At 35.5% G+C, this 17,555-nt stretch overlaps 1 protein-coding gene across 1 annotated transcript; it reads right to left on the reverse strand.

Moving 5' to 3' along the window:
• Positions 1-3,958: 3,958 nt before the first annotated feature.
• Positions 3,959-9,079, reverse strand: LOC110800623 (cytochrome P450 CYP72A219). The gene is made up of 5 exons (XM_022005935.2): positions 8,675-9,079; positions 7,951-8,168; positions 6,979-7,223; positions 5,161-5,554; positions 3,959-4,650 (listed from the first exon to the last, which is right to left on the reverse strand). The coding sequence occupies exons 1-5, from the start codon at positions 8,955-8,957 to the stop codon at positions 4,225-4,227; spliced, it is 1,566 nt and encodes a 521-aa protein (XP_021861627.2). The 5' UTR covers positions 8,958-9,079; the 3' UTR covers positions 3,959-4,224.
• Between the last annotated feature and the right edge of the window lie 8,476 nt (positions 9,080-17,555).

Below are 17,555 nucleotides of genomic sequence, written 5' to 3' on the forward strand. Positions count from 1 at the left end.
AGCCCGAGAACCCGTCCATAAATGAGAACATGGAATGCCCTGCAGTGCTATCTACCAGTACATCAATGTGAGGTAAAGGGAAATAATCTTTTGTGATGTAGCATTCAAAATCCCTGAAGTCAATGCATACTCTGACCCTTCCATCTTTTTTGGGAACTACCACTATGTTAGCCAACAATTCAGGGTGTTTGATTTGTTTCATGAAGTTGGCATCGAGTTGTTTTTGGATTTCAGCTTTGACTTTTAGACTAATTTCCGGTTTCATTCTTTGGAGCTTTTGTTGCTTCGGCTTGCTGTTGGGATAAAGGTGAATGCGATGTTCAGCAATGTTTCAACACCTGCATATCTTCATACGACCATGCAAATACATCTACATACTCCCTAAGCAAAGCAATGAATGCAGTTTGTTCCTCGGGGGAAAGTGAGACCCTACTTTGACTTCTTTTACATTACTTTTAGTTCCAATATTTATAACTATTGAATCATCTTTGGGCATCATGCATGACTTAGGCTCATCGAAAGATTCACTATCAGATAATGCATTGTGATCAAAATTAACTTCTTGCATGCAAATATATTTAGCTTTATTAACACATTCAAAGTCTTCATTATCAGAATAAGCTGGGTATGAAGGAATGATTGGGTAGATGATGAACTATCGAATTCATAACCTTTCAAGGTAGAGGAATGGGTAGTGTTTGAATTTGAAAGATGTTTGGGAGTTGGATCACTTAAAACGTGTGGAATGTAAGATTATTTGTTCTTGATATAGGTATTTCCTTCGCGCTCAATCCTTGCACTAACTGGTACAATAAACGTCATTGGATCAAGATTTCCTTCATTTCCAAAGTTTGTAAATAATTATCTCAAAACTCCTTGCTTTAAATACTTGATCCAATCAATGTTCTCTTTCGGCTTAGGCTCTTTGTATAATCACTTTTTGATTAATTCTTCATTTCTAGCTTCAGCAAAGAACATCTCTAGTCCTGGGAGTCTCTGCTTCTTAATTGGGTCATACCATGCAGGGCCGGTCCTGACTTTTTTGTGGCCTGTGGGCGAAAAAATAATTTGGGGCCCTATATATTTAAAGGTTTACAATAAAAATTATTTGTAAATAGGAGATGCTTTTTATTAAAAGGGTGATATGATACTACTCTCATACAACTTGTTTTTTTTTTCCTCTTTTTTTCATTCATTAACTCTATTAAAAACATACATAATAGTACTTCTATAAGGTTTAAAACATTCGATCTTGTATTATTAAACATGAATTCCAATATATCTCAAACATTAATTATCAAAATAACATCTGAAAATAACAAGTTAACAACGAAATATGTACGGTTCGCAAAGTACGTTGGATGAAAGAAATGTATTGGAAAAATAATTACTCCGCATGTTCGTATTGTACAAGAGTTTTAGCAAGTGTATGCAAATTTTCGAGCTATGCGTTAAATTAATTTGATAAAATATACTATGACTAAAAATTCAATTCTTTTTTCAAAATCCTAAAATTAAAATATTAAATAAACAAAAGAAGAAAAAAAGTTAGTAGGACTGGAAAAGTTGTGCATGAAAATGACTGACTTTATTTTGGTGTATTATGTTTGATACAAATTGAGAAATAAAAATAGCAGGTATAAACGTGAAAGAAATTAATAAACTTTTGGGAAAAAAAAAGTAACGATTGCGGAATCAAACCCGCGCATATCCAATCCATGCAGTGAGTTACTTCTATGCGCATTAACCAGTGAATCAAGTTTTGGCATTTCTTAATATGTTCAATAAGAATTTAATGATGACGTTATCTGGTAGATTGCGTTGATTTCAGGCCTTTTCCCTTGGGCCCAGGGCGAGTGCCCCTTATGCCCTGCCCAAGGGCCGGGTCTGATACCATGGTTCAGAAAATTCGTAGTAGGGCTCAGTATCAGTATCATATTGTAACACAAACTTTCCATTCAATGTGAGAGATGTAGGGGAATACAGTTAAACATAATAACATGTGCGGAAACAATCCCCAAAGCCAGGAAGCATGTATAAAGCACAGATTAAGCATACTTACGTTTAAAGCGTGTTTTCCACAAATCTGTCAACGAACACGAACTTAGAACTCCACTTGTCGTTCCTCTACTTGGTTCACCGACACGATCAGATCCGTCTTGATTATCGTAGCTTAGACAATTAATCAAGATAGTTTGCTTTTGGGAAGAACTCACTTTGGAGGCATAGAGAGAATTAGGGTTCTCTGAGTCTCTAGGGTTTTGAGTATGTGTGAATTATTTTATTGGAAAAAGGGTTAGAAGGTTATTAACATAACCTTACTAACCGGCCAAGCCACAAGGGCAAGACCGGCCAGCAAGCCCACACAAGCGCACACGAGCACACACAACGAGCTGGGCCGTGGGCCGCGCTGCTGCTGCTGTGTCGTTGCCTTGGCCCCCGCGCACACACACGCAGCTGCTCGGCCATGGGCCAGCGGTGCTGTGTCGTGGCCTTGCTTGCGTGCCGAGTGTCCATGGGCCTTGAGTGCTTCGCGCACTTGGATCGTGGGCCACTCCCCGTAGTCGCGACTTAACATCGTTCCGGATATTATTTATCGTTTCGTATACGACGAATAACCGTCGTACGATACGATTTATTCGTTTCTCCTAGCTTACGAATATTCGTGATACGATATACGATTCCGATGCAAGGTCGTATCGTATAATACGTTTTCCAAAACTAATTCCCGAAAAGCTATTAAATGAATTTCCGATTCATTTAATCCGGTGATCTGTTACGTGTCATTGGTGTGACCTTGTAGGTTCAGTCAAGAGTAAGCTGTGAGTTTAATATTCATTAGAACTCACTGATCGGAAGCATTGCTCCAGCTAGCTGTTACGATCACTTGATCTCACTGAATTAATTGTTCGCAATTAATCTGAACCTTGGTATTAGACTTAATGCACCTTGGGTGAAGGACATATTTCCTTCAAGAGATGGTTTCTTGATGACGTGGAGGTCCTTGCTTGGATCATATCCTAAACCATAGCGATTTCGCTTCTCAGTAATGGGGATTTGATGTTTCATACCTTTGCCATCACGACCTAAATCTTCGCCTGGGATATATCCCATCTTCATCATCAATTGAATGCCTTTGGTGAAGGATTGAGAGGCATTTCTTTTTGGGTCTTGTTTTGAGATATTTGATTATTGAGGGTGGTGTGTCATTTTGTGGGAATTGAGGCTTCAAATAAAAGTGTTAGGTACTTCAAGGTTTTCACCTAAACATAGGATACCTATGGTCAAATTCATGACAGAAAAAAACAATGTGAATGCAGGAAACCAAAGACACATTTTATTGGTTTTGAAAACTCTATTTTAAAATCAGGTCATATTTTTTTAAAAGAAAAAGAATATAAATGATTTTCCCTTTCACGGAATCAGAAATATTGTAATTGACATTTGACTGTGTTAGATTAGGGAGGTGATTGTTAGAGGATCACAATTATTATTTTTTATTGGATAACAACATGTTGTTTTATGTTCTTTTGGCGTTCATCTCCGTTTCACTTATGGTATCCGAATGATTACTGACATAAATAAGAAAACAGAAAAGAAAACCAATAGTACGGAATGTATCCCTTTTACGTATATATTTCTTAATTTGGAATTGAAGTGTGTTTCGTGATAGAATTATGTACTCGTGTTGTTTGTGCTAACGTACATGCCCCTGTGAGTCAAGTAGAGTTCTCTCGTATCTTAAGAGCTTTGGTAGAGGCTCTCCTCCTGCCGTTTCATAAAAAGAAACAAAAACTTATTAGCTATTTCAGGATCGCACCCGAAAGTTGTATACGGTTCTCCACGCGTGTAGCCATTTTGAAGAAAGTCTTATAAGTATTTGTGTATGTGTTAAGCGGAGAATCAGACTCGTTGTAGTTATCAATAGAGTCAATTAGTACATATATTCTAAAGATGATTAAAAGAAAATGTTGATCCAAAAAGAGAAGAAAAGTTATCGATACAATATACTGCGTTAGTTTATTTTTTTAATCTGTAAATTAGAAATTTTATAAGCCAGAACAAACTTCCAAAGAAAAGGAGATACAAACATCATCTAGGAGGGGCTTATCATCGATGGGCCTCCCCGGTCCGCACTTCCAAAGATGACAAACTTCCAAAGAAAAGGAGATACAAACATCAAAATGATATTTTTCAATAAAGTTACATAAAATAATAATCAACCTATAGTTTGTTGAAGATGATTGGAGCGTCAAATTGAGGTCTAAGAGCTCCAATGGCGGATGGAGCATGAGCATAAGACGGCGAAAGCTCGAAAGAGAAACGTTGTAGAATCAAAGCTAATGTCATTTTGGCTTCAATCATGGCAAAATTTGATCCAATGCATATTCTTGGGCCCCACCCAAATGAGAAAAATGACATGTTCCCTTTTGTCGCCTTTGAAATTCCTTCACTAAACCTTTCTGGCTTAAATTCTTTAGCATCATCGCCCCAAAGCTTTTCATCTTGTTGAATAAGTAGTATTGGAAGATTAACTAACACACCTGCAGGTAAGAAGACATCTCCGACCCTAATATCTTCTTCAACTGTACGCTGTAATTCTAAAACAGGGGGATATAACCTAAGAACCTCTTGTAGTATCATGTTTACCTATAAAGATAAAACCAGAGATTAATTACTTAATGCATGTATCTTAATTGAACTACACATTTAGAAACCCTATTTTTGGTTGAAAAGATGGTACTCCCTCCGTCCCGGAATACTTGATCTGTTTTCCTTATCGGGCCGTCCCTTCATATTTGACCTGTTTCTAAAAATGGAAATATTCTAACAATATTATATTATTTCTCACTCCACCCCTATTAACCCACCTACCCCCATACTCTATACAAAAAATAATTAAAAATTCAACCCCTCTTCTCCCCCAACCCCACCTCTTAACCCACCTCCCACTAACTACATTAAAATAATACCCCACTATCAACTACTACCTATTAAATTAAATAAGTCAATTCAAATCCCTTAAACTCTGTGCCGGTCAAACCAGGTCGAGTATTCCGGGACGGAGGGAGTATTATTTAGTTTTTAAAGATGGACAAATAAGATAATTATGTAACCATTATTTCGCACCAAAAGAGTATAATTAACATTTGAACTTACAATTTTGAGATGATTCAATCCCTGAAAGTCAGGGTTACGATCTCCAAACATGTTTAAAACCTCTTTACGAGCTCGGGCTTGCCAGTCATGATGCCTTGCCAACATGATTAGTGTCCATACAAGTAACGTAGAAGTGGTGCCTTGACCTGCTAAGTAAAACAACTTACTTTCGTTGATTACTTCCTCAATTGTCAACTCAATACGTTGTTTTCTTTTATTTCCATGTCCAATGTCATCTTGAAAGTTTGTCTCCAATAGTATTCCCAGTAAGTCATCCTTAGGCTTTTCCCCTGCTTTTATTGCCTTCTTCCTCTTTTCAATAACACCTTTTAGAAGGGTGCGGATTTCCACGTCTATCTCTACTATCCTTTTGTTTGCCTTGGTTGGGACAAACCTAATTAAAGCACAAAGTTAGTTAATTACGTAATATAATTAAAAATTAAAAGTAAAATAATACTCCATAACAACAATCTACTCGAAAGAACTCAAAATACTTCTACGGCATATTGATAAATTTAACTAGGACAAATACAAGCCCATGTCATTCTTATGACATGCAAACTTAGCTAGTATGCATGATTTTTATCCTACAACCAATTGGTAGTAGAGTAGTCATTAATCTTATAAGTAGGTCATTGTTTCTTTATTTGTTTAATAAGTGACAAGTACCAATTCACGTAGAAAATTAGATAAATTTTGTATTTTCCCCTAACTCCAATTAACAATACTAGTTATCATAAAGGGAAAATAAACTTGCAGAAACTATAGCTATCCATGATTGATTACTACTTCCTCTGTTCTTTTTTAAATGACACAATTATTTAGGCACGTTTGCCAATGCATGATTTCAAACGTTAATATCTCCAATTATACACAAGAAAAAATTATAAAAAATTATATTTAAAAAATATTTATTAATACGAATCTAATAAGACCCCACACGACTATGTTTTTTTCTTAAGTATAAATCACAAAATGAAGCCAAATAAGCTTGTGTAAATAGTGTCATAAACCCAATTGTGATATATAAATAAAAACGGAGGAAGTATTAACCATCAATTGAAAAAAGCTTTATCCTTGGTACGTAGTATAATTTTCATACGGAGTATTTTATTTCTTTAAGTATATTGTGATACAGTCTTGAATAAATGATCCTAATTTTAATTGTAGATCCCAAGAAATGGGACGTAGAAGACATGGGCAGAAAGAGAATGCATGAAGTTAAATTTTTATTAAATAAAATAATCTAGTATGCCAGATTGACAGTTTGAATAATACTTGAGTACCGTGCACTAGAAATATTCTTAGCTAAGTTATATTCTGTTCATTTTATTTCTCCTTATTTTAAGAAAATTAAGTTAAATAGGGGTTATTCAAGCTGGATAATTTATAACTAAAATAAGTTTATATAAGTTTTAATAAGTTTAGACAATTTCAGATAAGATAAATTCATATAAAGTAAATGAAAATCGGGTGAATTAAACGTACCTTACATTACAAAAAATTGTACTATTAACGACGGAAAATCCCGTCGCGAAAGGCCAATAATCATTGATTAACGACGGGATTTCCTGACGCGAACCCGTCATAAAAGGGGCCGTCGTTAATAGAAATCCCGTCGTAAATCCGTCGTAAACCCGTCGTAAAAGACATTTGCGACGGTTATTCCCGTCATTGTTTGGTTGTTAGCCCCATCGCAAAAGGATTTTGCGGCGGGATTTTTGACCCGTCGTAATTAGGCTGTCGTTAAAGATACAAATTCTTGTAGTGTTAACTACGAAAACATTTAGATATATTATGTAATTAATTTAGAGTTACCTCCAACCAGGAATATAAACTGCATTGAAAACTGGAACTGCAATCTGAAGTTGTTCAGTTAAAAGTTCAAATATCCTCTTTCCTTCTTCATAACTACTTCCAAATGCGGCTCTAGAAATGAGATCAGCTGATAATTTATGTAAATAAGACCACACTTCAATTTCATATGAACCTGTCCTCGATATCATTTCTTCCCACTCCTTTACCATATAATTAGAGCTTTCCCACAATGCAGGAATCATATACTGCAATAAGTCACAAAAAACAATTACAAATGGTAGTTTTACTTGATGTCCATCGTCGAATCATTTAGTTGCTCTGAATACTCGTACTATGGGGGAAGCTATAATAAGGACGAATGAAATACTCCATCCGTCATCCACTCACAAAGTGTTATACCATGTCATGGACAACCAAAACTAATGCAATGAGATTCGAACACAAGACCTCATGTGTAGATGATAAGTTTCATTACCACTTAACCAACCACCATTTGTGGTTCATTTATTCACATAATTTATAAATAAATATTAACATAAATCTAAACACATGTAAATTTTTACATGACATTTTATTTTCTTTGGACTGTTTGAAAAACATAATAATAATTATAGCATTAAAACATGAAAAACATGTTTACGTAAATTATAATAATTTGGTGTTTAATAATTTGAAGCACTTAGTTCCACTAGAAAACAAATTATACGAATGGTAAAATGATCTAATTGAAAAATTACTTAGCATGATAAATGACGTAGTGTGTCTTTGTAGTTTACGAACTTAATGGATGTTTTCACTTTATGAAATACATGTATTTTGGTCAAATATTAAGCACAAAAAAATCTAAAATTTTAAGTATTGAATGTAGCAAGCGGGGCATCGCCCGAGCCACACACTAGTTTTTTCTTAAAAACCGTGAAATTGGTCAAACAGAAAGATAATTTTGGGACGGAGGGAGTATAAAATAATAACCTTTAACTTATCCATGTGGAAAGCTGGAGTGAGAAGCTTCCTGCGATTGGCCCACATTTGACCCTCTAACAAAACCAAACCAGAGACGACCTTCTTTAAAAGTGGATTACCAGTTGGCTTTTGAAACTCGTGTATCTTCATTAACACTTCCCTTATTAGCTCTGGTTCCGCAATGGTAACCAAAGGCACTGGACCATTCCATACAAAGCATCTTCTTCCTGTGCCAAATATGCATGTTTTAATTACATGAAAATGGAGAGTAGATCGAATGTACAACACTTCGTCATAATATAACCCGAGTTTTAATTAGAAGAATTTTATCTCAAGCCCTGTAGACTTCTATCTTATACTACCTCCGTTCCTTAATGTTCTTTACGCTTACTATTTGCACAAACTCCAATGCAATATTTAACCACTTATATATCCATTTCCGTATGTGAAAAAATTATTAAAATTTGATATTTTGAAAATACATAACGAGACTAATCTAACAAGATCTTACATGATAACATTTTGATGTATATAACAATGAGAATCTACGGTCAAAGTTTTCATACTTTGGACACATATTCCAAAGCGTAAAGAACATTAAGGAATGGAGGTAGTATTATATAAGACAATTTTATCTTATATGATATTCTATCCTTTAGGATAACTACGTTATCCTTAACAAACACAATATTTATTCAAGCAGACGAATTGAAAAATAAAAACAAAAACATACCATGTGTGTTAAGAGTATGATTGAAGAAGGGGAGGGCACGTGGAAGAACGTCATTGGACATAAGTGGCAAAGGAGGCTCTAATCTAGCTTCAATAGTCATAGAAGCTCTATCTTTGGTGTCACCATGCAATAGCCTGTAAGAATTACCTTTATACCCTTGATTCCTAAGGCATTTCTCTAGTCTCTTTGGCTTTAACCATAGCCAATTTAATGTAAACCATGATACACTTACCAATACAACACAAACCAACGAAATTCCTATTGATATTATAGTTACTTCCATTTGTAGTTTTGGAATGAGAAAATTAGTTTTTTTTTTTTTTTTTTTAAATGAAATTACACCAAGAGGTAGAAAAGAAAGAGAGAAATAGAGATAATAAGAGTATGTGTGGTTAAGAATAATAGGGAGAATGGGAGTAGTATATATATGTAGGAATAGAAATACGAAATGGAACCACATATGAAATTTCCATGATGAATTATTTTAATGGCATGTTCCCTTATCATCGCCGCAAATGGACAAATAGGTCACGTATCATGACTTTCTGGTGCTATTATTCTTCCAAAAGACCCATTTCACTAATTATTCACATTTGACAAGTCTTCCGTGATGATCAAGTATTCGAATAGAGATGTTGGGTAACTCACAGTGGGTTCGTTTTTTCGCATATCTATGTGTGGAAATACACATATCAATTAAAAGACAAATAGTTAAAAGACAAAAAAGGAAGTACCATTCATGTAAAAGACAAAAAAATAGGAAAAAGGACAAACTCGGGCCTACCATCATTATCTGCTTGTGCTTGGTTTGGTACTTGGTAGTAAGAGTTTCATTTTAAAGCGTTAACCTGTGTAGTTGTCAAATTAACTTGACGAATGTTATTAATAGGTTATGCACGTACTTAAAAATAAAGTTCATATGCATCCTAACACTGTTTACATTGGGCTGTTTTGAATAATAATCTACTTTTACTTTGTTATATTATAAACATATATTTCTTCTGTTCTTTAAATATCACACCATATTTGACTTTAAGCTTTCCAACGCATACTTTGACTCTTAATATCCCGAATTATGTATAAGTAAAAAATTTAAACTTTTATATTTAAAAATATATATCGATACGAATCTAACAAAATCTCATCTGAATACAAATTTTCTTAGGTAAAAATCACAAAAAATGAACAAAGGTGAATGGTCAATTATGAATAGTGTAAAAAAACGATGTTGCAATATTTATGGAGCGGATGAAGTATCATTATTTTTCTTTCAATCTGGCTCATTCCCTAAGACCAGCTTTATTACGGACTATTTCATTCTATCTTTTTGTTAAATGATCAACTCAACCAAAAACTTAACCTAATGGTCGCAAATCCCAAAATTAGGTTTATACTCTATCATGCCCTTTATATGAAAGCCTTTCGGGTTTGACGTATGGATGCATCATGGGCTTCTCCTCACCCAACGCTAAATATTCTACTTTAGGGGGGGGGGGGGTTGAGATTTGAATCTGTGACCTTTGTGTCACGCTGGCTCCGATATCATGTCAAATGACTAACACAACCAAAATCTTAAGCTGGTGGTCAAAGTCTCAAGGTTAGTTTTATACTTTATCACTTTCCTCAATAAATAGAGTATGATGCAAGGAATGAATTAAAAAAAGGGTAGCCAAATCTAAAGAGACTGTACTGGACAACAAATAAAAATCTTACGTAGTACTACCTCCGTTTCAGAAAGTTCTTTACGCTTTGGAAAATGTGTCGAAAAATTTGACGGTAAATTCCCACTATTATATACATCAAAATGTTACATGTAAGATCATGTTAGATTGGTCTCGTTATTCATTTTCAGAATATCAACTTTTTATAATTTTTTCACATATGAAATTGGATATATTAGTAGTTAAATATTGCATTGGAGTCCGTACAAATAGTAACTGTAAAGAATTTTATGAAACGGGGGTAGTAGTTGCTAAGTTAGGTGTCGTTTGGTTCACATATCAAGTAGAAATTCGCATGAAATACAAATTCATAGAAAATGAGTTCCTTAATTAAATCTATGAGCTAAAGTTGTTTGGTTAATAATGTGGGAAGTAACTTTCCATTGACATTTGTACTTATCCTATCGGAGACTTTGTGGGAAGTTGAAATTATTAGGAAGTTTCAAATTATTAGGAAGTTTTACTTCCTCTATTCCACCAAAATTTTATCTACCAAACAACTCACATACTTTGCAGTTGATATGAATGTAACGGAGTAACTTTCTATGGCTTTGTATACCAACCCAACAACACCCAAGTTTTATATATGGAGTTGGCCTTTTTTTTAAAAAAAATAAGATAATATAAAGTGTCCTAGTAGGTCGGATCCCTTTTTGAATCAACCTAACCTTTATACAGTACTCCTCGTTCCCTACAAAAATTCCCCATTTGACTTTACACGGTATATCTAATACACGACTTAAAGCGTAATATCTCTAATTTTACATACATAGAAATTATAAAAGTTGGTATTCTAAAAGTATATATATAATGAATCAAATCCTAACAAAATCCAAATGATTATATTATTTCTTATAGGTTAATGAGATTTCATATGTAAAGTTTTTAAAATTTGACCCAAAAATTTAGAATGGGACAATCTTTTAGAAATGCCCAGCCCCGACCCTGGGCATATGCCAGGGATGCGACGGCCTAGGGCCCGGGGTCCGAAGGGGCCTAAAAATAATCTGCTTACAGTTAATATCAATTTTTAGAAAATAACGCAATAAATAGCACAAATAATTCATTGGTAACGGGGAGCTAAGTGATTCCAATAGCCAAGGGATCGGATCACCATGACATTTGTTTTCAATAATAACGAGCTGAGGGCATATCTCCTTTTTATTTTTACTCTTTCCTTTCTCCTTTATCGTCCTTTTTTTTAATGTTTCTTTTTGTTTTTATTTGTTTTTTCTTTTTATGTCTAATAAATCTAAGTTTTTTAATTCCCAGTTTTATACGCAGTATAAGGTAATTTTTTAGGTTGGTTGATATCTTTAATTCAACAAAATTAGTATCTAATAAAAATCATTTAATATATATTGATATTAGCGTTTAAGAAATTAACTTGTGTTAAGAATTTTGTCGCAAAAAAATTAACTTGTCATACTCTTCTTGGACAATCTACAATCAATTTCATTCTCATATTGCTCTTCGTGAAACCTATATATAGAAAAAAAATCTTCATCTTTCTTATAACGACATCATACAAATAAGAATTTTTTTTATTGCATCTGATTTATATCTATCAAATACTATGTAAGAAAATGTAACGTAAAAATATAAATAAGCGTATTACTGGGGCTCATATCAAATTTTTTGCCTAGGGCCCACTAAATATCAGGACCGGCCGACCAGCCGCCCTTGAGAAACGGAGAGTACTGACCCGAGTTAGTAATAACTTAGATAGCAAGAATGCATAACTAAGAATGAGTCGTAACCAATTGAGATTGGCATGAGTGGTTAATGGCCTCTTGCTCCTTAACCAAAATCTCGAGTTCGAGCATTGGATATGAAAAAATCTCAAATAAGAGGATATTGCCCATCAAAATACCCATACAAACTCTTCGCGGGAGATTAGCCTCCTCATAAAATTTGAGTCGTCATTCGTGGATCGAAAAAAGGCCGTTGAAATTGGGACTTGGAACCAAAGGAACAAGGATATTTATGTCATTCCTTACGTCATTGATCTTTACGTAATAATTTATGAATCATTCATGAATATGGCCGATTCTTTCTTTCCTTGAAACACATTCCATTTCTACCCAGGATTTGCAAACTAACACGTGGAGATGTCAATGTGTCCATCTTCAGCCTGTTCTTTCGATACGTATGAGTTGAACTTAATTGAACTAAACTATTATTTTGACCCGTATAATGCATGGGAACATCATATTTATAAAGTGTGAAATTTTTTTATCGTCCGAGATACAATTTTTAGGTATCATAAAATAAGTAATTTTTATGAGACTTTCATAAATATTGTGTTAGTAGATATAAATAAATGGCAAAGAGCGAGAAATGCCTATATATTGATTAAAATAATATAAATAAATAAGAAAAAATTAAGACATAGTCATAGGAAAGGTAAAAAAAATACATAAAATAAAAGCATATTACCTTTGAAAATGTATGTTAATATAGTTGATTTTGTGAATGATATAAATGGTTGGTAGTCATATTTGTTTATAAGGGGGTACGAGAGGATAAAAGAAAAAAGATGAAGAGGATGGAGAAGTGGACACATGTCACACATGTGATTATGGTTTGGGTTTTTTAATACTAGATATAGATTTATGCCATGTTAGGTTAAAATGGACTAAGTTAATTTATTGGACCCTTTTTTTTTGGCAAGTAAGGTAAAGTATTACTCAACAAAAATAATTACAACATATGAACTTTATGGGCAAAGAAAAATCTTCTAGGAAGGACGTACTCCCCTCGAACACCTAAAGCTTCCGAAAAAACTAGGCTAAAAACAAGCCTATAAAACAACAAATGTACACCACTAGTTTTAGCCTCTATTACAAAGAATCAAACCAATTCCTATAAATTCTATTATGTACTTATATTCTTTTTAATTACAACTGTACACTCGAGTTTAACTATATATTTGATTTCCTGGAAAACGTTTTGCATATGAACAACCATCTTCTCCCAACGAGCAACATTCCTGACCTTCCATATTGAGTAAATTGTACAAGCAATAGTAGCATGGACAATTTGCTTCCTCAAGGTACCTTTAAAACCTCTCATAATTAATCCACCCCATCATGTTGTAAATATCATTAGCATGATATTGAATTCCAAAGCCACTGTTTCACCTTTATCAAAAGCTCATTACTATAAGCACATTCAAAGAAAGTGTGCTTGCTTTTCACCATGATTCTCATAGATCACTAGTAGAAAAATCGGCATGTGCTTCCTTTTTAGTGCGGCTCATTTAGTAAATTTAAAGCACTTGAGAGCACTAAAAAAAAGAAAAAAAATATAAGTTCACAGCACTTGAGTTCAAGTCCGGGCTCATTTCACAAACAATCCGCACAAAACAACATAAGGTGACATGCTCCTCTCTCACTCTCTCTCTCTCTTCACCTCAAACGACTCTTATTCACTCTTCACCTCAAACCCTCTCCCTCTTCGCTCTGCTGCTTCTCCGCCGGTAACCTACCACCACAATATCTCTTGCCCGCGGCACGACTACTTCTGTCGTAGTTGCTTTTCGCGTTGCTCCAATTGTTGTTGTTTCTATGCTCACTCTCGCTTGCTCCATCTTTCTCTCGTCACTACCCTGTATTGCCACCGCCAACGGTGGTCGAGGGTGGTGGTTGGGGGTTTGTCATCCTTGCTACCCTATCAATCGGTAATTTCCTATTTCCCTTCATCAGTTGAGTTGAATTTGAATAAAATCAAAATCCCCAATTTTCAAACCCTTACTTCCATTTATTTGATTTTTGGTTAATCTTTAATGTTACTATCCTTTATTTTGTTGATCATGAGTAATTTATTTGATTCTTTGATCTGGTTCGATTGAATTTTAATTTTCAAGTTAATTGAGAGTATGTTCATTTTTATTATTTAAGATTTAATTATTAATTTGCAATTCATAATAAATAACACTGCAGATATCCACGAGGGTAATTATCGATCCAATTAATGGAATTTGAATTTTCTCTAAATTTTTGGATATTTGATGGTTTCTTATTCACCATTTTATAGTTTGTTTTTCTTTTGTGCCTTATCAGAAGTGAATTGTAGGGGTCGGTGCCAAGTTTTGTTTGATTTCATTGGAGGAGCCTATATTATGATAGATGTTTTTAAGATACTTAGAAGAATTCTCAAATTTGGGCATTACTGAGAAACGAAAATTTGTATTCTTGGTTGTCCAAAGTAAAATATGTTATTGATCTAATATGTTTTTCCAACAATACTACTCAATTGTTTAATATGATTATATAGTTTATAACTGTATCAGATCCCTTTAAGTTTATGTATACTATGTGTAACCATGTGTGAGGGGGTCGAAAAAATACGAGGCTAATGCGTGACCTCGTCCCTCGTGGGTGTGACGATTCTTTTTATTCAATCAAGTGTAATTGGATTTCCTGTGAGTTTACACCCAATTGACTAATAATATAGGAGTCGCCATTCAGCTTTTAACGACAATGAGAAAAACTGACAAAACCCGGTTACCGTGACATAAAGGGAGTGCAATTATGTTTGACCACGACGGCCGTAGGTTCCCTTGTGATCCCTGGTGTGGGGATCTCTCAATATACACCCGCAAGGTAAAGATTGAGGGTTCGGGGGACTGTAACTACCGAGAGGAGTACTTCGCTCGTCGATAACTCCAGAGGCAGGATATCCTTACTAGCTCAGCATAAATAATTGAAGGGACATGCGTTAACTATTAAACTAATCTGAGTTGATTTTAGCAATATGCAACCTATAATACTAGATCGATCGTGATTATCTGATTTAAGTAGTATTAAGGGACCTAGCATGATAATCCAATTTCCCAAAAATATTATATTTGTTAGGCGTGATAGAACAATCAGATTTATTTAGTTTAACAGTTCATAAAAAGGGCGAGGAAAGCAGTTAAATCATCGAAAAGGGACACATTACAACGCACCCTTGAGAGGTGCGTCACGGTTCTCAGAAAACTAACCACTTTGACTTTGCTATTTCTCCTTTTTATTTAACGAATCTCAATTATGGGACAGGATACGTTCTGTTCGATTTATGGATCGATTGCGACAGAACGCGTGAACAATTTCGCAGCGAGAGGCTTAGGCTAAGGGTTGGAGTCAATACTCAGAATATAATCATGTGTTGTGTGTTCCTTCCACGTCGAATTTAGGGGTCTATTTATAGGGAAGAGTTCGTGGAAAGATAGAATTGCAGAGTTCTAATCCACAAAGAATTAGGAAAAAACACGTACCCAGGTATTTTCAGCGCCCAGGCCTGGGCGCCGAAGATTTTCGGCGCCCAGAGCCAGGCGTTGAAAATAGGGTCTGGGCTGTTTTTCTTTAGTCAGATTCGGATTCCTGAAATCCGTAGAGTTTGAGATTAATTCGAGTCTTTTAGGGCGTATCAATTTTATGACGGAATGCGTCTGGGCTCGTTACGAACTCTAGGCTCGTTAGGATTTTAATTAATACGTAACTCTTATTTCCGAATCATATTAGGAATAGGATTCTCGCAGTTTTCTATCTCATTTAGGATTTATGTTGGAATGCAACACCTAATTCTGACAGGTTTCTATCATTTATGATTTGCCACTTTTAGAAGCTACCTTTTACGGCAGTTACTATTTTTAGCAGGTTTCCATAAATAGCAGGTTTCGGGTGAAATGAAAAGGGGAATTGAGATTCGTTTATTTTATAGGAGATGCGTTGTCAAGTGGAGATTTATGCTTTCATCATCGAACCTTTCCCTTTAGGGAATGGGGACAAAAGTAGGTGTCTACAGTTAGCCCCCACTTTGACTGAGTCTTGGAGTAAGACGATGGTCAAAGTATTAGACGGAGTGCGTCACACAAGCCATGGTGTATGTGACCTGTCTTGCGAGGGTCTCACGAGCCCCCGAGTGATAACATTTGACTTAAGGGTCATCACTTGAAGTGTCGACATATCCCTCACGTGTCATTGGGATTTGTCAACTGATAGTATAGAAGCTTCCTCACTTTGTCATTGGAAGGATCTAAAGGTGCGTAGAAACTCCCTCACTTTGTCATTGGGAGTAGCTACAGAGTTTTTCGAAATCAAAGCTGTAAAGTGTAATTGGGCCTGGCCAAGCCCAATCACGAGGTAAAATGTTTTTTTAAAAATTCTCATTTTCAAGGCTAGTTAAACGAGAAAACCCCCTTGTTTTTATAGGACGTAAAACGAAGGAAAATCCAGCACCCTGGTTTTTATAGGACGTAAAACGAAGGAAAATCCAGCACCCTTGTTTTTATAGGACGTAAAACGAAGGAAAATCCAGCAAAAGTTATCGCTGCAGCGACTAAGGACCTGCGCGGTTTAATGGCGCAGACCCCGCCGACTAAAGATGGCGAGCCTGTCCGCTAAGGGTGGACACCCCGTCCGATAGAAGTGGACGAATCTGTTTTTGAAATTTGAAAATAAGGACCTACGCGGTTTGTGGCGTAGACCCCGCCGGCTAAAGATGGCGAACCTTGTCCGCTAAGGGTGGACACCCCGTCCGATAGAAGTGGACGAATCTATTTTGAAATTTGTTTTGCTTTTTTTGAAAATAAGGACCTACGCGGTTTGTGATGTAGACCCCGCCGGCTGAAGATGGCGAGCCTATTTTAAATTTGAAGACTTTATTTTTGTCGAAAACTGAGGACCTGCGCGGCTAGTGACGCAGACCCCGCCCGCTGAGGGTGGGCGAGCCCTGTCCGCTAAGGGTGGACGTCCCTGAATTCGTTTTTTTTGATTTGGGAACTCGCGCGGTTGGTGACGCGATCTTGCCGACTGAAGATGGGCAAGTTCCTATTTCTTTGTGATTTCTTTTGAGAATTTCTTTTTATTCATTCTTGCAAGAGCGAATTCTTTCGAGGGATGCTCGGATTTAGTTGTAACCTGAATGTGGGTTGACAACGTGCTTAGACGGACCATTGTCTTGTGGTCATCATCTTTCATGGTTTTGAGCTAGTCTTTATGGCTCAATCTTGCCACTACCTGGGTCCTTGATTAGGGGACTATGTATAAGTGTCAATGGCGACCTTTGTCTTGAGGTCGTAAACCGGTTTTATTTTTTGAGACATCCAAACACGGGACTTCGTACAGCGTAGTCTGGGAATATTTTTTTAACTTTGCATAATATATATTTTC

The sequence above is a fragment of the Spinacia oleracea genome, chromosome 4 (assembly GCF_020520425.1).
Source record: "Spinacia oleracea cultivar Varoflay chromosome 4, BTI_SOV_V1, whole genome shotgun sequence".
Lineage (NCBI taxonomy): Eukaryota > Viridiplantae > Streptophyta > Magnoliopsida > Caryophyllales > Amaranthaceae > Spinacia > Spinacia oleracea.

What these genes read in the sequence shown, in the direction of transcription:
- LOC110800623 (XM_022005935.2), bottom strand. Translation starts at nt 8,957, where the DNA reads ATGGAAGTAACTATAATATCAATAGGAATTTCGTTGGTTTGTGTTGTA. An exon ending in TCATACTCTTAACACACATG is followed by an intron (nt 8,169 to 8,674) that starts GTATGTTTTTGT and finishes TATTTGGCACAG; the next exon opens with GAAGAAGATGCTTTGTATGG. An exon ending in GATTGAATCATCTCAAAATT is followed by an intron (nt 4,651 to 5,160) that starts GTAAGTTCAAAT and finishes TTATCTTTATAG; the next exon opens with GTAAACATGATACTACAAGA.